The sequence below is a fragment of the Periplaneta americana genome, chromosome 4, assembly GCF_040183065.1.
Source record: "Periplaneta americana isolate PAMFEO1 chromosome 4, P.americana_PAMFEO1_priV1, whole genome shotgun sequence".
Lineage (NCBI taxonomy): Eukaryota > Metazoa > Arthropoda > Insecta > Blattodea > Blattidae > Periplaneta > Periplaneta americana.
Window position 1 is genome coordinate 24,750,974 of NC_091120.1, and position 23,666 is coordinate 24,774,639.

Genomic DNA, 23,666 nt, shown 5'->3' on the forward strand with positions numbered 1-23,666 from the left:
CGGTGTTCCAGCAAAGAGCATCCCGCTGTTCGTCTCATGAACCTCATTTCCGCTGTCAGCCTTTGCTCATCAGCTTGCATAGAACATTTCTTTGTTAAAAAGACTTCTATTAGACATCTTGATTAGCCACTTTTATTAGTATTAACAAAATAGTCAGAGACGTTCGTTTCCATAATTTCCATAACGTTTTTAAGCTCTAACATACTTTAGGTCAGAATTCTGTTCCTTGCGAATAGTCGGGTGTCTTTGTCCTTATACTGACACTGCAAAGTTTTGTCGTCGAAAGCGTAATCGACTGTCAATTAGTACACCTTCTGGCCAGAAGTTGAGGACCTGTCTTGGGCAGATTGGCCTTATCCCTACGCGAAAAAACCTTGTTTACCAATTTTATTGCAAGTTTCTCTCACATTATTTCTTCCGTTTCTATTCAGGTCATGACCTATTCGGTGTCGTCAGTAGTGAGTGAATAGGATATGGAAGGGCAAACGCAGCATTCGCACCACCACCCCATGGTCGTGTAATTTGCAGGAATGGCTTGGCAGATTATATAATCCGTGCTTGTGCTTAAAATTATTACAGCCATTATCATATTATTATTATTATTATTATTATTATATGACTAACAATCGAAGGGAGACGGCGTAATGAAAATGAGAATATGAAAGGGCAGGGCAAAGAAGCGCTATGTAGTGGTAAATATAGTGTTTGAGCCATCGATGCTTCTCCCTTTTATTTTGTTTGGTTGGGTTTATAAATAAGAAGAAAAGTTCGTTCGAAAGGACATTGGTTGGTTGAGTTATTTCTCTTTAGATCAATAAAGCATAAGACATTTAACGAGAATACCGGTACTTCTTATATCATCTTTGATTTTGTACATAACCTTGGTCTATGACTTTGCTCTGAAATCCGCGATTCTAAGTCGACTTTGTGTCGTGTTTCGATATAAATATATCGATGGTTGGTCGATTATCGATTGAGATCGAATTATGCTAATTATTACAGGAGATTCTGTCTTGTAGTGATATTTCTTGTGTTCTCTCCAATGCCTTCAAACATCAATTACGGTAAATCAACAAGTGTTTGTATGGAATAAAATGTATTACTGTTTTGTTATCTAGTTTCTGAGTATTGTATTGAGCATTTTCTGTTTAAAGAACTTGAACTATCATTTATGGTTCAATTGTATAGTATTGCCCAGTGCTTCAATTTACGCAATATCTTCTCTTATTATGTTGAGGAATACCTCATTGATACGCATGTTTGTTTTCTGGCAGGAATTGGGAGTTTCTGAAATCTAAATTGCAATGGCAAATTGGGACGGTTCTTACTTTGGAGGTGATAAACAAAATTATAATTATCTTCCATCTGGATACACTGGAAATAATGTACAATCTTTCCCTTGTGCACCCGTCGATTGGACGTATTACTCTATGCCTGGACCAGTACCGCAAGCTCCTATTGATGGATTTCAGCCTTTGAGCGGTTCAGTATTTACAAATCAGCCATTACATACAATGTTTAGAATGCCATTTACCTCACAGTATCCAGAACAAAATTCTCCAGATGCAAATAGAAATGCATTATATGGTATGGATCAGATTGGTAGTAGCAGTTTGAATCCAAGTGAAGCAAATTTAGCAATGGCAGTGTCATCATCTCTTACGCCTACAGCAGGAGAATTTGTTCCTAGGCCAACATCTCACCATGCTGACACAAAAGGTGGGAATGGAGTTCAGGGTTTCGAAACCAGTAATAGGAAACCGTCAGGGGAGAGACTAGAAAGTTCAGTGTTCTACAGTAACTGTGATCGAGGACAAGCGTTCAGAAAACAAGGGGAGTCAAAATATTTTAATTCTAACCGTAGTCGTGACAATTTCAGTGGGAGAGGAAATTCTCATGGAATGGTACAACATGGTTCTACGAATTCCAAGTCTTATGATATGGAAAAAGCGAAAAATCAAGACCGGCAAAGATTACTCGCTGAAGCAGCTGCATTTCTGACACCTTCAAAGAATACAGATTCGGCACCAGCATTAGATGTTGATAGTAATTTGACTGTAGAAGTAAAACAACACACTTCCCCTTCTGGTAATAAGGAAGGTAGTAGAAATTCCAGTTACCCAAGCAGACAAAGTGCTGATACATTCCATAGAAATACTAGTAGAAATCATATACCTCAACAACAAGAAAGCTTCTATTCGAAGCGGAGAAATGAAGGAAGTTACAGTGGAAACTTTCACAGTCAGAAATACGGAATAGGTTCTACTTCGTCGGAAACATTTGACAACGGCAATGGAAATAAGCAAAGCTATCAACAACGATTTCGTACCCATAATAATGGGTCGAACTATCGTGGTGGTGCATCACAGTCTTCTTCTCCCAGGAAAGAAGTGGATCAGTATGTAGATCGTATTGGGAGTGTTGCAGGTAAGGAATTTTTTCCTTTAGTATGACGTATTTGTCTTTTGATAATTAGCCTGTGTAGTGAGCATCGGCCAGTCCGACATCTTTAGGTCCAGGGAACATACTCTCCCAGGTTAAACGAGGGTTGAGGAGTTCCCTTCCCACGTCGCTTCCATACCTTCAGCTGTCTCCCGTGTAATACCAACATAACTTTAGTGACAGTACGAACATTTCACGCTAGTGTACACTCAGGCTATGCTTTGCATATACGATTGTGTGACAGGTTAGTTTAGTTTAAGCTTTTGTTATGTCTTTTTTTTTATTGGGTTATTTTACGACGCTATATCAACATCTAGGTTATTAAGCGTCTGAATGATATAAAGGTGATAATGCTGGTGAAATGAGTCTGGGGTCCAGCACCGAAAGTTACCCAGCATTTGCTCGTATTGGGTTGAGGGAAAACCCCGGAAAAAACCTCAACCAGGTAACTTGCCCCGACCGGGATTCGGACCCGGGCCACCTGGTTTCGCAGCCAGATGCGCTGTCTGTTACTCCACAGGTGTGGACTGTTATGTCTTGTATGTACTAATGTGACAGGTTAGGTTAATTTAGGCTGTCATGCATTGCATGTACGAATCTCTGCAGGCTTTTCAAAGTATGGATTTTTGTGTAGCTACTGGCTACCGTAATGGCCGATGTGGAAACAAAGTTACAATATAGAAATTCTGTGTTTATTTCATTGTTATTTGGGGCGCGCTTCCGAACAGGGGCAGCAGCATTTCCTCTAAGGTTAGAGCCCGGTTCAGGTGTGTATATATTAATCGAAAATTAGGGGCTAGAAAATATTGAGAATAGGACGGATATTTATATGACATTTTTTCCGATTAATACACACACACACCTTAACCTTAGCGAAAATGCCGCTACCCCTGTTCGGAAGCGCGCTCGAAATCCCTTACAAATTTGACCATTTTCACTTCCAATATCGCCGAAACTACCTCAATGCTCGTTTTTCCTTTGTGTGACTAGAAATTCGAGAATGAGTCATTTATCACATGTTGAAGTTTAGAAAATTGAATATTGATTTTATTATGTTTGGTGTACATTCAATATTTTGATTCAGACATGAATTATGTTTCATGTTGTGTCAGATGATGATGCCAGTCAAAGGGAGCGTCTCACAGAGCAACTGACACGAGGATTACTCGAGTGCCTTGTGTGTTGTGAGAGAATTCGGCAGCATGATGCTGTGTGGAGCTGTTCCAACTGTTATCATGTTCTTCATTTGAAATGCATTAAGAAGTGGGCCAAATCTTCAAAGGCAGGTACGCAGACATATACCGAGGAAGTGTGCATGTAGAAAAAATTCGAGCAACAAACATTTTTCCTATTATGCAAATCTAGTCTTTCAGGTAATTCCAAGTCACACAGAGATTGTGTGCACTCGATGTGGATCTCTGGCGTTTCGTCAGCCCACGTGAGTTGTGTGGATATAAAGGGAAAAGTTGAGACGGTGTCGGGTGGAGTTCCCAGGTAGCTCAGTTGGTAGAGCGCTGGTACGTTCAACAGAGGTCCCGGGATCGATACCCGGCCCTGGAACAATTTTTCCCTTGAAATTATTCAAATCTGCTTTACAGGGAGCTTTACTTGAAAGACTAGATTTGCATAATATATACGTCACTGTGTATGTTAACAGAAAACCACAATTCCAAGTCACACAGAGATTGTGTGCACTCGATGTGGATCTCTGGTGTTTCGTCAGCCCACGCGAGTTGTGTGGATATAAAGGGAAAAGTTGAGATGGTGTCGGGTGGAGTTCCCAGGTAGCTCAGTTGGTAGAGCGCTGGTACGTTCAACAGAGGTCCCGGGATCGATACCCGGCTCCGGAACAATTTTTCCCTTGAAATTATTCAAATCTGCTTTACAGGGAGCTTTACCTGAAAGACTAAACGGCATTTCTTGCAAGTTGAGAGGGCGGGAAGACATTTTTTTCCCCCTCCCTATTCCCCAGATACCGTTAACGACCGAGCAATAGCTGTTACTTCTTATACCTGCACCCCCTACGCTGTACACAGAACAAAATAAAATATTTAATAAAGTACACTAGGGGATATAAAATGCAGCCATACAGATGTTTGACAATGACTTGTTTCAGTATATTTTAGTGTCATTGTTATAATATTTTCAACTGGCTACTAATAAAATTAACGAATGTTGGTTTGAATGTTGGGGAGCGACACAGTGCAGATTGTCCCAGTGTGTATGTCGCAGTGTAGCAACTAGCGGTGGAGAAAACATTTATCTTTAGCCCTGAGTGGTTTGAGATTTGTTTCATCCTTATAGTTTACTTCGTAGTGTTTTGTGAATATCGGTATAGGAAATAGTGTACATAGTTTAGTGTTAATTTCTTATATAAGTACATAGTTTTTTTTATTTAGGCTTAGGACCGTATTTTATCGTAGTTTGTAAATTATTTAACGAACATTATGGCTTCCAGCAGTGTTATAAAACATAAAAAAGGTAAACCAATGCGAAGTGGTCAGAAGAGATATGTGTGTTGAATTTATTTCAAACGTTATGCGCTGAAAATCCAACTTACAGTTTAGAAAAGGTGGCTGAGATGACGGGAGTGGGAAAAGCAAGTGTTTATTGCATCAGAAGAGAGGCGAAGATGAATGACAATAAATTAAAGAGTCTGGTGAAATTTCGCAAAACTGTTCCACTATTAGAAACATACGACGAATTCACAAAATCAGCAATAAGATCTAAAGTTCACCAATTCTTTTTTCGTCAAGAACTGCCAACTTTCGACAAAATATTAGCTGCGGTGAACGGTGATGAAGATAATAATGATAACAACCTACCAAAATTCTCGAGGTATGTTAATTTAAATTAATTCTTGATTTCCGCACAAAACAGATTATGAAAGTCTATAAAAACATTTCTAATTCTAATTTTATTATAATGCATGCCATAATACAGGCTTTATATTATAATGTTATTATTCATAATTCCACTTAAATTCACTGCATAGTACTATAATTTGTGTAGCTGAACGTAGAAACTCATTACTACTGGTTCAGTAGACCTATACTTATTAAGATCGAAATACTTAAATTTAATATGTCACTTGTACGCTTGTTTTAGTACCGGTATTTATTTCTTCTTACGTTACAAGTAACTGTCGTATATTGAACTCATTAAATATTTTAATATGCAAATTATTGATATAGACAGTAATAAAAATAGAATTGATTTCTTGGTATAGACTTTCGAAATATAGATTTTGACACTTTGTGTTGTAAGTCAATTAGTCGAACGTTTTTACGACGGACTGTAGCACCTTCCCCTTCACTGACGGTAGAGAGTGTGAGTAGAGGGGAAAGCCTCTCAACCAAACTGAAATGGGGAGTAGATTTGCATAATATATACGTCACTGTGTACTTTAACAGAAAACCACAATTCCAAGTCACACAGAGATTGTGTGCACTCGATGTGGGTCTCTGGCGTTTCGTCAGCCCACGCGAGTTGTGTGGATATAAAGGGAAAAGTTGAGACGGTGTCGGGTGGAGTTCCCAGGTAGCTCAGTTGGTAGAGCGCTGGTACGTTCAACAGAGGTCCCGGGATCGATACCCGGCCCCGGAACAATTTTTCCCTTGAAATTATTCAAATCTGCTTTACAGGGAGCTTTACCTGAAAGACTAGATTTGCATAATATATACGTCACTGTGTACGTTAACAGAAAACCACAATTCCAAGTCACACAGAGATTGTGTGCACTCGATGTGGATCTCTGGCGTTTCGTCAGCCCACGTGAGTTGTGTGGATATAAAGGGAAAAGTTGAGACGGTGTCGGGTGGAGTTCCCAGGTAGCTCAGTTGGTAGAGCGCTGGTACGTTCAACAGAGGTCCCGGGATCGATACCCGGCCCCGGAACAATTTTTCCCTTGAAATTATTTTTCCTACTATGTTATGTGTCAGTTTCCAGTAATTTTGAAGACAGGTATTGTTTAATATTTTCCGACAAAATGTGAAATGTTTATATCCACAAAAATCTCAAAATTGATTTTTTTTTTGCAGCACCACAATACTATTTCTAACGAGAAATTAAGAATGAATAAATACTGTACTATATGAAATGGGAGAGAAACAGATCTGTCTTAGAATGGACAGACCTGGAATCAGGTAGATGGATATTGTTTGAATTTTTTTACATTGTTTCAGATTCAGGATGGCGATGCCCTGCATGTCAAAATGTGACAGCTAAGATTCCTTACGAGTACCGCTGCTTCTGCGGCAAGGTTCGTGAACCAGAGTGGAACCGAGTGGATGCTGCACACACGTGTGGTCAGATGTGCGGACGTTCTCGGACTGACAAACGACCAGACTGCACTCATCGATGCACTCTTCTCTGCCACGCTGGACCATGTCCACCATGTGCATCGCAAGTCAACAGGTGTGTTGAAAATGAATAATGTAACAACAATGGACCAAACCAATTCTTTTGACAGTAGTGGGTTATTTTGGACTTTACTGTTCCATAAAGTACAGAGAAGTTTTCATATTTCTTCATTGAACTCTAATTTGAAATTTTAACGTATAATTTTACAGTAATTCATCTTTACAAATAGAAATCTACTAAACTCTTGTCACATTTTTTTCATGTGAGTAGTTGGTAGGCATAGAAATTCTGTAGTTTTTATTTACTGAAGGACAGTAGATTGGCTTGTTTCGATCTCTCCTCTCCTCTCCCTTCTTCTATCCTCTCCCCTCCCCTCTACTTCCCTTTTCTTTCCTATCCTCTCATCCCCTCCATCCTTTCCCCTCCATTCCCTCCTCTACCCTCTCCCTCTCTTCTCTCATCTCCTCTTCCCTCCCCTACTCTCTCCTCACCCCTCCCATTCCCTCTCCTTCCCCCTCCCTCTACCCTCTCCCTCTCGTCTCTCATCTACTCTTCCTTCCCCTACTCTCTCCTCACCCCTCCCATTCCCTCTCCTTCCCCCTCCGTCTCTCTGTACCTCTCGTTTTCTTTTCCTGTCTCTCTCCATTCCTCTCTTCCTTCTCTCCCTTTCTCTTCCTCTCTCCATACCTCTTCTTCCTCTTATCAGAAGTATTCCTTTTCCCACTCTCTTCTCTCGCTATTTTCTCTGTTTCCCTTCCTCCCTCTTCTCCTTCATTCTTTTTTTTTTTTTTAGAGGAAGATAGTGCAAGCTTTTCTCTTTCCACTCCTTCTAATATCATGGTATTGTTGTCTTCCCTTTTTTAGTTTTATCACTGCCACCTGTTTTATCATGGCATATTTTCTTACTGACTTTCTGGTTATACATAAAAAAAAAAAAAACGCCCCAGAGGAAAAGTGGAGGAAATAGGAGAACGAAAAAATTATGAAAATATTAGAGTAGATGTTTCCTTACTATTTAATATTATTCATGCAGTGAATTTGTCTTCATAATTGAGTACCGGTAAGTGTGCAGAGATTGGCATTTTCATAATGTTGATTACAGAGCAGACTTGTAAATCTTCCAATCCTCTGGGATGACATGACATGAAACATTAAAATTTATACTAATTTTATTTTCTCCATCTGTCTTTTTATATTGGGGAGAGAGGGGAGTTTTTTAGAAACCTGTTTTTATCAGATTTAAAAATTTAATCAATTTAAGTTAATTTTTTTATTTAATTTATTTAGTTTTCTTGTAATTTCAGTTTCACAGCATTAGCCCAGTGGTTCCCAACCTTTTTTAACTGACGACACACTTTACTGAATGCCCATGATATCGAAATATGATATAATATTAATCGATATTAAATATGATATAATAATAACAACCAGTGCTTTCCTTCTGGAGAAAAAAGTGGTGGAATTCTGTGTACAATATTTTATAGTGGACCGGGAGATGATTACTGTTCACTGCACGGGAATTTTGTCGTTTTTAACCTCCTTTTCGTCCAACTAAGAGTTTTGTCGAAGGTCTAAGTGGAATTCAAAGAAAAATAGCTAGTATTAAAAACATAGTTACTCACACATATTTCGGTTCCATGATGAAAAAGTTACAAAAAGCTGCCAGAATACTATTCCAGAGCTTTCTGTCAGAAAAGAGCACTAATAATTTCTGTGGAGTGTCGGACATTCAGTGTTGTAAATACTGTAGGTTGATGTTGACGCGCAATCAAAAAAAAAAAGTGTGTCAAAAATCTCAACCTGTCTATTCTGAATGTCCGATAAAATATTTTTATTATCGTTTTTGGAAACTTAGCTATTTAAATTAATGTGAAGTCTGTGCTTGGTGGGTTGCATAAAATTTCTCTATACGTGGCCTTATGATTGACAGGCTAACTCTTAAATCATCTTCAAGATGCAGCAGTCTGTTCATTATTTTCATGGTAGAAAATGCTGATTGACATAAGTATGATGTTGAAAATGGCAGTTCTAAATGTCTTTTTAGTTTATTTGGCACCATCCACTGATTCGACAAAACATTTCCGCATATAAGACAGTCGAGATTTTGTTTATATTCATCTCCACGCCACGTAAAACCATATTGCAAGTCTTCATTACTATAATCTTTACGAAACACTGTACGTTTTTGCAATCCCTGGAGAGAACTTTCGCCCACATTTGAATTAGCACTGCTGTCATCTAACCCAGAACTTAATAATTCAGATTGAGTTTTTTGAATAAAAAATTTGTCCATAAAAGTCTAACTAAAGCACTTTTGATAAAATAATCGCACTATCACCTGCACACACATATATACTGAAACTGACCAATATGTTCTGACGATTCTAAACTGTTTATTACTAAGTGGGAAGAGTAAATGAATTTACCAAGCATTGTTGGTGTTCAGTTTCATTCGAATTATCGCCATGCAGAAAAATTAAACTAAGCACTGTTGCAGGTGTTCAGTTTCATTCGAATTATCGCCACACAAAAATTAAACTAAGCATTGTTGGAGGTGTTCAGTTTCATTCGAATTATCGCCAAACAGAAAAATTAAACTAAGCATTGTTGGAGGTGTTCAGTTTCATTCGAATTATCGCCACACAGAAAAATTAAACTAAGCATTGTTGCAGGTGTTCAGTTTCATTCGAATTATCGCCACACAGAAAAATTAAACTAAGCATTGTTGCAGGTGTTCAGTTTCATTCGAATTATCGCCAAGCAGAAAAATTAAACTAAGCATTGTTGCAGGTGTTCAGTTTCATTCGAATTATCGCCAAGCAGAAAAATTAAACTAAGCATTGTTGGAGGTGTTCAGTTTCATTCGAATTATCGCCAAGCAGAAAAATTAAACTAAGCATTGTTGGAGGTGTTCAGTTTCATTCGAATTATCGCCACACAGAAAAATTAAGCTAAGCATTGTTGGAGGTGTTCAGTTTCATTCGAATTATTGCCACACAGAAAAATTAAACTAAGCATTGTTGCAGGTGTTCAGTTTCATTCGAATTATCGCCACACAGAAAAATTAAACTAAGCATTGTTGCAGGTGTTCAGTTTCATTCGAATTATCGCCACACAGAAAAATTAAGCTAAGCATTATTGCAGGTGTTCAGTTTCATTCGAATTATCGCCAAGCAGAAAAATTAAACTAAGCATTGTTGGAGGTGTTCAGTTTCATTCGAATTATCGCCAAGCAGAAAAATTAAACTAAGCATTGTTGGAGGTGTTCAGTTTCATTCGAATTATCGCCAAGCAGAAAAATTAAACTAAGCATTGTTGCAGGTGTTCAGTTTCATTCGAATTATCGCCACACAGAAAAATTAAACTAAGCATTGTTGGAGGTGTTCAGTTTCATTCGAATTATCGCCAAGCAGAAAAATTAAACTAAGCATTGTTGGAGGTGTTCAGTTTCATTCGAATTATCGCCACACAGAAAAATTAAGCTAAGCATTGTTGGAGGTGTTCAGTTTCATTCGAATTATTGCCACACAGAAAAATTAAACTAAGCATTGTTGCAGGTGTTCAGTTTCATTCGAATTATCGCCACACAGAAAAATTAAACTAAGCATTGTTGCAGGTGTTCAGTTTCATTCGAATTATCGCCACACAGAAAAATTAAACTAAGCATTGTTGCAGGTGTTCAGTTTCATTCGAATTATCGCCACACAGAAAAATTAAACTAAGCATTGTTGCAGGTGTTCAGTTTCATTCGAATTATCGCCAAGCAGAAAAATTAAACTAAGCATTGTTGGAGGTGTTCAGTTTCATTCGAATTATCGCCACACAGAAAAATTAAGCTAAGCATTGTTGGAGGTGTTCAGTTTCATTCGAATTATCGCCACACAGAAAAGTTAAACTAAGCATTGTTGCAGGTGTTCAGTTTCATTCGAATTATCGCCATGCAGAAAAATTAAACAAAGCATTGTTGCAGGTGTTCAGTTTCATTCGAATTATCGCCACACAGAAAAATTAAACTAAGCATTGTTGGAGGTGATCAGTTTCATTCGAATTATCGCCAAACAGAAAAATTAAACTAAGCATTGTTGGAGGTGTTCAGTTTCATTCGAATTATCGCCACACATAAAAATTAAACTAAGCATTGTTGGAGGTGTTCAGTTTCATTCGAATTATCGCCAAACAGAAAAATTAAACTAAGCATTGTTGGAGGTGTTCAGTCTCATTCGAATTATCGCCACACAGAAAAATTAAACTAAGCATTGTTGCAGGTGTTCAGTTTCATTCGAATTATCGCCAAACAGAAAAATTAAACTAAGCATTGTTGGAGGTGTTCAGTTTCATTCGAATTATCGCCACACATAAAAATTAAACTAAGCATTGTTGGAGGTGTTCAGTTTCATTCGAATTATCGCCAAACAGAAAAATTAAACTAAGCATTGTTGGAGGTGTTCAGTCTCATTCGAATTATCGCCACACAGAAAAATTAAACTAAGCATTGTTGCAGGTGTTCAGTTTCATTCGAATTATCGCCATGCAGAAAAATTAAACAAAGCATTGTTGCAGGTGTTCAGTTTCATTCGAATTATCGCCACACAGAAAAATTAAACTAAGCATTGTTGCAGGTGTTCAGTTTCATTCGAATTATCGCCACACAGAAAAATTAAACTAAGCATTGTTGCAGGTGTTCAGTCTCATTCGAATTATCGCCACACAGAAAAATTAAACTAAGCATTGTTGCAGGTGTTCAGTTTCATTCGAATTATCGCCATGCAGAAAAATTAAACAAAGCATTGTTGCAGGTGTTCAGTTTCATTCGAATTATCGCCACACAGAAAAATTAAACTAAGCATTGTTGCAGGTGTTCAGTTTCATTCGAATTATCGCCACACAGAAAAATTAAACTAAGCATTGTTGCAGGTGTTCAGTTTCATTCGAATTATCGCCACACAGAAAAATTAAACAAAGCATTGTTGCAGGTGTTCAGTTTCATTCGAATTATCGCCACACAGAAAAATTAAACTAAGCATTGTTGCAGGTGTTCAGTTTCATTCGAATTATCGCCAAGCAGAAAAATTAAACTAAGCATTGTTGGAGGTGTTCAGTTTCATTCGAATTATCGCCAAGCAGAAAAATTAAACTAAGCATTGTTGGAGGTGTTCAGTTTCATTCGAATTATCGCCACACAGAAAAATTAAACTAAGCATTGTTGGAGGTGTTCAGTTTCATTCGAATTATCGCCAAGCAGAAAAATTAAACTAAGCATTGTTGGAGGTGTTCAGTTTCATTCGAATTATCGCCACACAGAAAAATTAAGCTAAGCATTGTTGGAGGTGTTCAGTTTCATTCGAATTATTGCCACACAGAAAAATTAAACTAAGCATTGTTGGAGGTGTTCAGTTTCATTCGAATTATCGCCACACAGAAAAATTAAACTAAGCATTGTTGCAGGTGTTCAGTTTCATTCGAATTATCGCCATGCAGAAAAATTAAACTAAGCATTGTTGGAGGTGTTCAGTTTCATTCGAATTATCGCCACACAGAAAAATTAAGCTAAGCATTGTTGGAGGTGTTCAGTTTCATTCGAATTATCGCCACACAGAAAAATTAAACTAAGCATTGTTGCAGGTGTTCAGTTTCATTCGAATTATCGCCATGCAGAAAAATTAAACAAAGCATTGTTGCAGGTGTTCAGTTTCATTGATAAAGTCTGTCTCAAAATAAAATGTACCATATCAAATACTTCGTTGTAAATAAAAAATGCGTTGTAAAGGAACTTCCTGGATGGCATAAAATTTATTTTTCAATTCCAAAATTTCGCGACATACTCCATGACGCTGTGCGACACACCGGTTGGGATCCACTGCATTAGCCAATACGTGAATTGTGAGGAAATGTTTATTACAGTTCGCTATTGATATTGTCATTGCTTTTTTATTTCTTCAACTAACAGGAGCTGTGGCTGTGGAAAGAAAATGCAGATCGTGAAATGTGGTTCTGACCAGCCATTGCTTTGTGGTGCGGAATGTGGTAAAGCCCTTAGTTGTGGCGTTCATCAGTGCAATAAAAAGTGTCACATTGGAAATTGTTCCGAATGCCAGGAGCTGATAACACAAGGTATTGGATGTTGCAAGTGTTCATGTATGTTACTGCCCAAATTCATTGCATATAGGAAGCAGTAGTGGCTTTTTCAGAAAAAGAGATTTGTTCCATGCCGTAGTTGCAAAGTTTAAACCATCATGCATTAGACTAATACTGTGGAATGGACATTGATTTGGATCCTCAGTGATGGAGGAAATTTTCTCATGAAATATCGGCCAGTGTATCGTCCTCTGAACATGCTAGCAAAGCTAAATCATCTTCAAATAACAATATGTCCAAACACATTATTGGTATGTGACCATGTCTTGTTTTCCTAAATTCACGTATCATGACATTCATATACATTAAAACCTCGATAAGACGCACCGCTTATTACGCTATCCCGTGTAATACTATTTTTTTTTGTCCGGTCCCTACACATGTCATATATAACGCCTTTATAAAATACCCCGTTTGTTGCGCTCAAGTCCTGCATAATATGCTGTTTTTGTGGAATATTTTCGATGTAATTTTTAGCAATGTACTGTAACAGCAATGAAACATCTTGGTCACTGAACTCACTGATGCCATTAACCTGAAAAGTATTGGTATTCGACCCTTTACCTGCACATTTAAACCTTCATACTTCATACCTTAGTATACCCCACCCTCTTGTTATGCTCTCTTATTCGACTCTTTACCTGCGCACTTAAAGCCTACATACAGTTACAATACCTCACCCTCTTGCTATCCCTCTCTCTCAAACAGCATTCCTCACTCGGCCATAATAATACTCTGGAAATTTTTGCTGGGCAGTTTGTTGTCCTTTAGTCTATTGAAATGTCTGTGAATGTGATTACAATGAGTGTTAAACGAAAAGCGCTTTCTGTGTCGGAAAAATTTGAAATCTTACGAAAGTACGATGAGAACAGTACTCTTACTCAGAAACAACTCTCTGATTCATTAGGAATCCCATCATCGATATTAAGAATGATGATAAAAAATCGCGACTTAATCACTACAGTTGTGACATCGTCGGGAAATATAATCGCAGGGAACTGAAGTGTGGTAAACATGAGGACTTGGAGAACACGCACACAGCAAACAACTATAAATGACTTTTTCCCAAAAGAATTAAGTACAGTACATATTGTAAATGTCTTTGACGTACAAATACAGTTATTACATAATGGAGTAATACTATAGTACCTTTCATGAATCATGTATTTCAATAAAGAAAAATGCTAATAGATACTGTATATAAGTCAAAATTAGTATACCCACCTAATACGCGGTCCTGGTTAATACGTAATTTACACCCGGTCCCTTGAACAGCGTCTTATCAGGGATTTACTGTATGCATTAAATAGAAGAGGAGACAGTGGATATTCTTGTCGGACACCAGAAGAAACCATCTTCCAGGCTGACAATTTATCTACAATTTTAATTGAGATTGAAGTATCTTTATATACATTATAAATATTCTGAACAATTTGTTGTGAGATGCAATCTCCTACTGATAATAATAAGAGTAAATATATATATGTTGTTGTTGTTGTTTTCTAATGCCAGGCGTTTGACAATAAAATCATTTGACCTCTTGCACTCCAATATTTTTCAAAGATATTATCATGGCCAGCCACTGAAGCACAGATTTTGAGGTGTTCCGAATCCACTGGCAAGTTGTAGCCGATTTAAGTGAACACCATATTTTAACGTTTTGGTGGCTACTTCATTCACACACAACCCCCAGAATGTCTGGAGGACCACACCTGCTGTTGGTCGACGGGTCCATTGGACCTAGCTGGGAGATCTTGTTGATCACCAGCTTTCCCTCCTTAAGCCACTGGAGGACGATTTTAGTGCCATAGCAGGTCAGCCCTAGGAACAGAAAAGTAGAAAGAGGAGGAAGGAAAGTGAAATGAACCCCTAGGCCTCAAACGTATAAATATATATTGATTCAATGTTTCCAAAGAAAAATTATAAAAAAAGAACGGTAAGATAATGGTTAATGAAACAATGTAACTGGATGTGATTTCCTGTTCTATTGCAGTTTGCTATTGTGGGAAAGTGACTCGTGAAGTCCCTTGTACTCAGGAGTCTTCAGTTTTGAAATATTTTTCCTGTGAAGGTTCATGCGAAAAGAAATTATCATGCGGGAATCATCATTGTAATCTAAAGTGTCATTCTGGACCTTGTCCTGATTGTGAGTTCACTCCTGAGAAAGTAACACATTGTCCATGTGGAAAAACATCTCTGGCAGGACACCAAGTTCGAATAAGCTGTCTGGACCCAATTCCGACCTGTGATCAGAAGTGCAATAGAGAACTGCCATGTGGCCAGCCCAGTAAGTATCACAGTATAATACTCTTCATTGATTTTATTTCTAAATATAAATAGCAAACACTTATTTGTATTGTTTGGACCTTAATTTACCAGTTTTACATAAATTTCTGTAAAAAAATAGCATACATATTATTGACATTTGTCTGGAAATACTGTTGTGAATTAATGTAAATATAAATAATTGATTAAATGGCGATCTTACTTGTGTTAATTATGTAAGCATGTGTGGCTTAGAGCTGTTTCGGTGCTATTCGATACCATCCTCAGAGCCTACTAGATCTCGGCGCTATCTCAACTTCACTGCCTGTTGTGTGGGTGCGTTCGTGTGATGAAGAGTTGTGTCAAATAGTGTGTGTGTTCTGAAATTGATCTGTGTGTTGACAGCCACACATGCTTACATAAATAGCACGAGTAAGATCGCCATTTAATCAATTATTTATATTCAAGTGTTAAAAGTAGTGAATGAAAGATTCAATACGGATAATATATATATTTGTTGAAGCAAATGTCTAATTCTATTTTAATTTTTTTCTAATGAAATGCTGGTAGATAATTTTTAAGCCTACAACTTCCATTTCAAGAATTTTTCTGTAAGAAGAATAAATAGGAGATATGCAAAAATCAGAGTTCCATGGTGTAATATTTTTGCAGGAATGGTAGAATGGCAGCATCATTAGCATCTGCTACAGAAAGTTGTAATATTTTTATGCTCGACCATGCCGAAATGTAGTAATTATACACCTGGTAGCAGTCCTTTAATGGACCTCATTAAAGTTCGGGTGTTCCACCAATCAGAAAACACCATTGTAGCAATATGAAAGCACAAGTATCGATTATTCTCGGATATGCAATTGAAAGACAACTAGCGAAACGTCACGGAGGCTGGAAATCCAATACTGTTGCAGAAGGTTATGTTCTGTTACAGTAATAATTAGCGTTAATTGTAAATAATATTCAAATAAATTCAATTTGTCATCTCGTTTTTCAATGTCTAAATCAATTTCAAGGTTATATCAAGATTAATGTTTATTTTACTCTCTAGATTATATCAAGGTCAATGACATTTATTTCTAGGAAAAAATCAATACTTTCATGTCTGCGCACATCTCACAATTTACGAGATATTGCACAAGGTCAGTTCCGCTCCCCAGTCAGATAAGAATAACATCAATACTTATGAATAATTTCAAGTTAGAAATATGGTCGAGCATAAAAAGTCGTATGAAACTTGCCTATAATGCTAATTAAGACGCTCGTATGAAAATTATGAAACTCGCGTCTTAATTACTACCATTATAAGCTCGTTGCATAATGTACTATTTCCTAATCTCGCTAAAATTCAACCTACAATAATGAGAATCAAATGAGGACTGTTTTGCATTACCTCATATAAAAAGGAAATTTAAAATGGATGTGATTTAGATTTGGACTTGTATAGATCTTTTTTTGAAGGAAATGCCCATTCAGTTGAGGCATAAAATAAAAAAAAGGAATACATGGGTGGTCTTGAAATTCTTTTCTGCTGTGATGGTATTTTAATTGAGATATTTCTCATTTAAAACTTCACTATTTTCAAAGGTACTGAATTATTGTATAGTAAATTGAGATATTTGTGGAATGAAACAAAATAGTGCTTAATTAAAAAAAGTAGCATAGGGGAAGTAGGGAAGTAGGGTACACAAAGAGGTGGTATTTTTGCAATTTGAAACTCTATGATGAATATCTGTCAATTTACGATGTTTAATTGATTGTTGTTATCATCATCATCATCCACTCTACAAAATGAACACATCTTTGTTATAGATAAAAAAAAAATTTCTGTGCTTGTTCAGCCAAGAATTATTTTTTCTTACTTTGAAACTTCCAAATATTGTGCATTGTGAATACATTTTTAAACAATTTCAGAAGATCGTCATACCTGTCAGTTGGATTGTCACATTGGACCATGTCCAGCTTGTCCTCTTACCACAATGGTGAAATGCAGATGTGGCAATATGGATCGTGAAATACCTTGCGAAGAACTTACTGAGAAAGCTACTGATGCTAGGTGTGAAAAGAGATGCACCAAGGTATATAATATGTAACACATTGTTTTTAACATAGTGCTGTATCCACACCTGTAGAGTAACGGCTAGTGCGTCTGGCCACGAAACCAGGTGGCCCGGGTTCGATTCCCGGTCGGGGCAATTTACCTGGTTGAGGTTTTTTTGGGGTTTTCCCTCAACCCAATATGAGCAAATGCTGGACCCCGGACTCATTTCACTGCTATTATCACCCCTTCATCTCATTCAGACGCTAAATAACCTAAGCTGTTGATAAAGCGTCGTAAAATAACCTACTAAAAAAAAACGTAGTGCTGTGTGTCGTAATAAGGAAGTTAACAAAGTTGAAATGTCTTCCTATATTACTGTTATCCTGACCATTGCTTATCAGATATCACTAGGCTGAGAAATATGTAAAACAACGTGAGTTCATTTTATTTTGTTCCTTGATACTGGTACAAGTGTGTATGATTGTCATTAATTTATGTCTTTTAGTTGATTTATGTTGTAGAATGTACGTTTCCTGTTTTGATCTCATTTATTTATTGATATATGTAAATAAATGTCTTATAACTTCAATGTTACAGAAACGGTCATGTGGGAAGCATAAGTGCAACCAATTCTGCTGCATTGATCAGGATCACATATGTCCTCTGCCCTGTAATCATCAGTTAAGCTGTGGACAACATCGCTGTGAAGAGACTTGTCATCGTGGTCACTGTCCACCATGTTGGAGAACGAGTGAGTACTGTTCATGGACATGTACCATGAATCATTACATTATTATTAAATATTACACAATAAATTGTGCCTATCTCGTAAGTAAGGACATAGTAGAAGAAGATAAAATCTGTAGACTGTTCTTGTAATAAGGGGTGTGAAACGAACCTAAATGAAGATTGAATTATGTTCATAAGTTATGTAACAAAGTTGAGTAAATACATGATCAGCAACAAGTGAAGTCAAGAAAAATTCTAGATTACTTGCTAATACTGACTAATCATAATTCACGGTATTACAAGTAACACGTTCTTATTATACAAGTCTTCCAAAAGACTCCATAAATAGGAAATGTCAGTTAAAAATAGAAATGTCACATAATGTACTCAATGTAGTGGCCTTCGAGAGTCAGACACAGGTCCTTGAATGTGTTCCAATCAGTTCCGATGCATATGCTGCAACATGTCCGTCATCACATGACAGATGTCGATGATGTGTTCTGGACCTGATTTTGGACTTGCACCGATTTCTCAAAATCTGCAGCACTATAAATCGATCGTCACGGGCAGTAGTTTTGCGTTTTCGGTCAGATCCAGGCTTCCTAGAGTAACTTTGTGTTTCTCTAAACTTTTTACAGCATCCCTAACCATTGAGTATGGCAAATCTAAGACAGCAGCAGCGTATTGCAAACTGCGATCATTGTCAATTAGTGCAATAGTTTTTGCAACGTCTTCTGCTCTCAGCGGCATTCTGGCAAATGAATTCAATGTCCAATTTACAAAATAAGTATTCCTACAGAAAAACTTAAGAGAAACGATAAAACAATGAAAACATCGATATATGGCAAAGATTATGATCAAGAAAGTGAGCGGCTTTTTAGGCCCCTCAGATGAATTGTAACTAATCCATGTACAGTAGTGGCAAACAAAACGGACCGACCCTTGTAGCTGATTTCAGAGCCTTGTTCACTCCAGAGCACGATAGACTGGTAACTAAGACTTTCGTGGTTCGAATCCTTCCTGGGAAGGAAACTTTTTTTTGTGTTCCTTATTCATATTTATTCCCAATACTTTTCGATTGCTGGTAAAATTCATGTTCTGGGAATAAACAATTAATTAAGTAGTCAAATATCGCTGCAATCGAAAAGTATTGGGAATAAATTTGAATAAGTAACAGTCCACACCTGTGGAGTAAAGGTCAGCACATCTGGCTGCAAAACCAGGTGGCCCGGGTTCGAATCCTGGTCAGGGCAGGTTACCTGGTTGAGGTTTTTTCTGGAGTTTACCTCAACCCAATACGAGCAAATGCTGGGTAACTTTCGGTGCTGGGCCCCGGACTCATTTCACCGGCATTATCACTGTAATTTCATTCAGATGCTAAATAACCTGAGATGTTGATACAGCGTCGTAAAATAACCCAATAAAATAAAATAAAATAAAATAAGGAACAAAAAAGATTTCCTTCCCAGGCAGGATTCGAACCACGAAAGTCTTAGTTACCAGTCTATCATACTCTGGAGTGAACAAGGCTCTGAAATCAGCTACAAGGGTCGGTCTGGTTTTTTTATGCCACTACTGTACATTTCCTATAAAACAACTTCAAAAGCTCTAATTTATGTGACAAAATATCCTTAAATGTAATATTATTACACTACAACAATTTTCTTTTTACTGTAATATAGCAATTCAGCCTAATATGTTATTTTTTACAATATTTCCAAGTGAGCGGGGGTTTTTTTTTTTGCACTTCAGTGTATTTTTATAATTTTAATTTTTTAATTATTTGTGTTGGAGAGCTCCCAGAAAAATACCTTGTGTTACCTGGACCTGGGGTTATCCCAACTCAAGTCATAAATTGGGAGTAGGCAGAGTTCTAACCCATGTCCACAGAATTACGAATCCAGCTCTCTAGCCAATGCGAAAATATATTGTAATTAGACTTTTATCTTTTGCCTTAGGTTTTGATGAATTATACTGTGAATGTGGTGCAAGTGTGCTATACCCACCTGTACCTTGTGGCACAAGGCGTCCGGAATGCACGAAGCCTTGTTCAAGACCTCACTCTTGTGAACATCCAGCTTTGCATAATTGCCACAGTGAACCTTCTTGTCCACCATGCACTGTTCTTACTCAGAAATATTGCTATGGAAAACACGAGGTGAGTTCTACTCTATCTGTTACTCCTATTAAGTTATTCAAAACAAGTGCTAAGCAGTTATATGTGGAGTTCTTGTAGGATAGACTTGAATACTCTTAGGTTATCACTGATCAGCATACACAGTCAGATCCACACCTGTGGAGTAACGGTCAGCGTGTCTGGCCGTGAAACCAGGTGGCCCGGGTTCGAATCCCGGTCGGGGCAAGTTACCTGGTTGAGGTTTTTTCCGGGGTTTTCCCTCAACCCAATACGAAAAAATGCTGGGTAATTTTCGGTGCTCAACCCCGGACTCATTTCACCGGCATTATCACCTTCATTTCATTCAGACGCTAAATAACCTAGATGTTGATGCAGCATCGTAAAATAACCCAGTAAAATAAAAAAAAAATACACAGTAAGGAATTTAACAGAAAATGATGTTTTAAGATGGTGTTGTTTTCAATGTATTCTCTAATAATTGAAAAAATAACACATACAGATTAAATAGTCTGCCATTAAACTTACAGGGTGCTATTCATAGACATTTCGCTAGCCCGCGCTACGAGCATGCTAAACTACCCTCGGCTATCGACTGGTTACTTGTACAGGATTCATATCATATCGCTAACACTGGTTTATGAATACTAAAAACGTTAAGGTACGGTCACACATCGCTACTTTTGCAGCGCTACTTTTATACTGCAGCTGCAAAAGTTGCGTGTCGTGTTCACACGTAAGGCAAAAGTAGCGCGCTGCACGCTACTTTTCGTGCTGCGCAACCCGAGTGCTGCAAAAGTTGCAACTGGAGGTTGCGAGTCTGTTCACACACAAGGCGCTACTTTTGCAGTCGCAGTCATGCTGCAGGTTCCCATCTCCGTGCTGACTTCTCAATATACATTTTGTGGTTATGTTTGCATTATTAAGAAACTCATGCGAAAGTTTCCTTATCTATTATTTGCTTTTCTGTTGTATCTAGTATTCAGAAATTGACATTATTTTTACTATAAAGCTTTTAAAAACGCCTATATACTTAAATGATAACCAACAGTATATTCACGTAATCAATGTTGGCAACCCTCCTGTTTGAAACTACGCTACGGAAAATTAAAAAAATGAATTATATCGTCACCAATTATGCTCAGACTGTGTTGTGTATTTAATAACTATTACAAATAATTTATTTTCATCACATTTAACATTAAAATATATCCAAACAATAAAAGTATCATTGGCACATTTGGGTGGTAACACTGGTTACAACTGCAGCAAAAGTTTCAACAAAACTGATATCAAAAATGCTGCGGCTGCACTCCTGAGAACCCTGTTCACACGTCGCTGCTTTTAAGCTGAGCGCAGCATGGAAAAGTAGCGGGCCGCAGGTTCGGCAGCCGCTACTTTTCGGGTTGCACCGTTGTTCACACGTCGCAGTACAAGAGTTGCGCAGTTTTTTGTGCTGCATCGCTGCAAAAGTAGCGACGTGTGACCGTACCTTTAGTTCGCTGATCATCCTCCGGAAGCCCGTGCTAGGAATGTCTATGAATAGGACCCACAGCTTTTAAGGAACCTGGAGGTTCATTGCCGTCCTCACATAAGCCCACTATCAGTCCCTATCCTGAGCAAAAGCAAATTAATTCATTCATTCATTGTTTAAACAAAGTGAATAATTTTAGGTGTAATAAAAAAGTTTCAATTTGCTTATACTGTGTATAAAAATGCATTAAACTGTAAAATATTCTAATTGAGGGGTGTTTTCACAAAACTCGTTATCGACAAAAATCTTCTTTTTTTTTTCAAGACAACTCTTTTCTAAAATACACAACTGTAGATACCGAGTTTTGAAAAATCTCTTTTATTTCAAGATCAATTTACTGATATACTTACCAACTTTAGCTTAATTCTGATAACACCATTGGATTCTCCTGACCCAAAAATATAAGGATACCGCTAAAACCTCAAAATCGAAAAAAAATGTAGAAAACGAGTTTTGTGAAAACGCCCCTCAATTTTAACAACAAATGTTCTTGGGATCAAAAAAGACTCCAGATAAGTAGTATAAAATTATAGAGCAGCTGAGTTGCGAGAGTTAATTGGAAGAGATTTGAATTGAACTTTATTCAGGATGTTTCAAAGTTGGACCGATCTTCGACACCAGGTGATAAAACGGGGAGAGGAAGAAGTGACTGCAGTGAGTTGAATATGATATCTCCTTCTAAAGCCAATGCTCCAGCTTTTGAAACATCCTCAAGTTTATATAATTTTACTTTCAGAAGTGAGAAAGGTCAACTGAAACATTTTCTGAATCCCATTTATTGTTTGTTCATATACTGAATATTACACAAGGTTTTTTCTAACAGCTGCGAAAAAGCGTGCCCTGTCATCAGAAAGAGCTTTCTTGTGGACTTCCATGCAATGTTAGTTTGCCTTGTGGACACCACCGTTGCATTCTGCCTTGTCACAAGGGACCTTGCCTTAAGGAAGACCAGATTTGTACACAGCCATGTACAACACCGCGAAGTTTGTGTGGTCATAATTGTGCTGCACCCTGTCATGATGGAACATGTCCAGACACACCTTGTAAAGAAATGGTATGTATTATGGCATTATGACGTTACCCCTCCACAAAAATACAGGATCTGGCAGAGGAATGGATAATTTTAAGGAACATATATCTCTCATACCACCGTAAACTGTGTGTGCATTTTGTTGCCAATACAGTATGATGTACCGGCAATGAAAGAGGTGGACTGAACAGTTAATCGAATCTCATGTGTGACATTTTGAAAATATAAAATTTTGAGTCAATAACCAACTTTTTATAATTCGTCCATTCCTGTGCTGGATTCTATATAATGTCCTTTATTTTAAAAATATATTACATAATTTTAAATACAAATGTTCATTATTTGGTTTCTATATCAAGAGCAAACTTTTTAGAAAGACAATTATCTTATACAAATCAAGATTTTCAGGTATAACTCCCTGTAAAGTTGATTCGAATAATTTCGAGGGAAAAATTGTTCCGGAGCCGGGTATCGGACCCGGGACCTTTGGTTTAACGTACCAACGCTCTACCACTGAGCTACTCGGGAACTCTAACCGACACCGATCCAATTCTTCCCTCTATATCCACAGACCTCAAAGTGGGCTGACAGCTGTCAAGCAACCAACTTCGAGTGCACACTAACTCCGTGTGACTTAAATTGTGGTTTTCTGTTAACGAACAGTGACGTGTATTATGCAAATCAAGATTTTCAGATATAACTCCCTGTAAAGTTGATTTGAATAATTTCGAGGGAAAAATTGTTCCGGAGCCGGGTATCGAACCCGGGACCTTTGGTTTAACGTACCAACGCTCTACCACTGAGCTACTCGGGAACTCTAACCGACACCGATCCAATTGGTAGAGCGTTGGTACGTTAAACCAAAGGTCCCGGGTTCGATACCCGGCTCCGGAACAATTTTTCCCTCGAAATTATTCAATTATCTTATAGATGGAGGTTTCATTCTTCTGTTGATAGTTTCATTTACCTCATGCTATCTGTT

General features: G+C 37.6%; 1 protein-coding gene across 1 annotated transcript in view; it reads left to right on the forward strand.

The window, feature by feature from the left end:
- The first annotated feature begins 953 nt into the window (after nt 1–953).
- The window catches only part of stc (nuclear transcription factor, X-box binding stc), a 39,443-nt gene continuing 16,730 nt past the window's right edge, over nt 954–23,666 (forward strand). The window contains exons 1-10 of the mRNA XM_069823014.1: nt 954–1,064; nt 1,275–2,427; nt 3,555–3,728; nt 6,627–6,858; nt 12,752–12,915; nt 14,933–15,226; nt 17,131–17,294; nt 17,855–18,008; nt 19,945–20,144; nt 22,478–22,708. Of these exons, the coding sequence (XP_069679115.1) occupies nt 1,305–2,427; nt 3,555–3,728; nt 6,627–6,858; nt 12,752–12,915; nt 14,933–15,226; nt 17,131–17,294; nt 17,855–18,008; nt 19,945–20,144; nt 22,478–22,708 (2,736 nt within the window). The 5' untranslated portion in view covers nt 954–1,064; nt 1,275–1,304. The remainder of the gene's footprint in view (nt 1,065–1,274; nt 2,428–3,554; nt 3,729–6,626; nt 6,859–12,751; nt 12,916–14,932; nt 15,227–17,130; nt 17,295–17,854; nt 18,009–19,944; nt 20,145–22,477; nt 22,709–23,666) is intronic.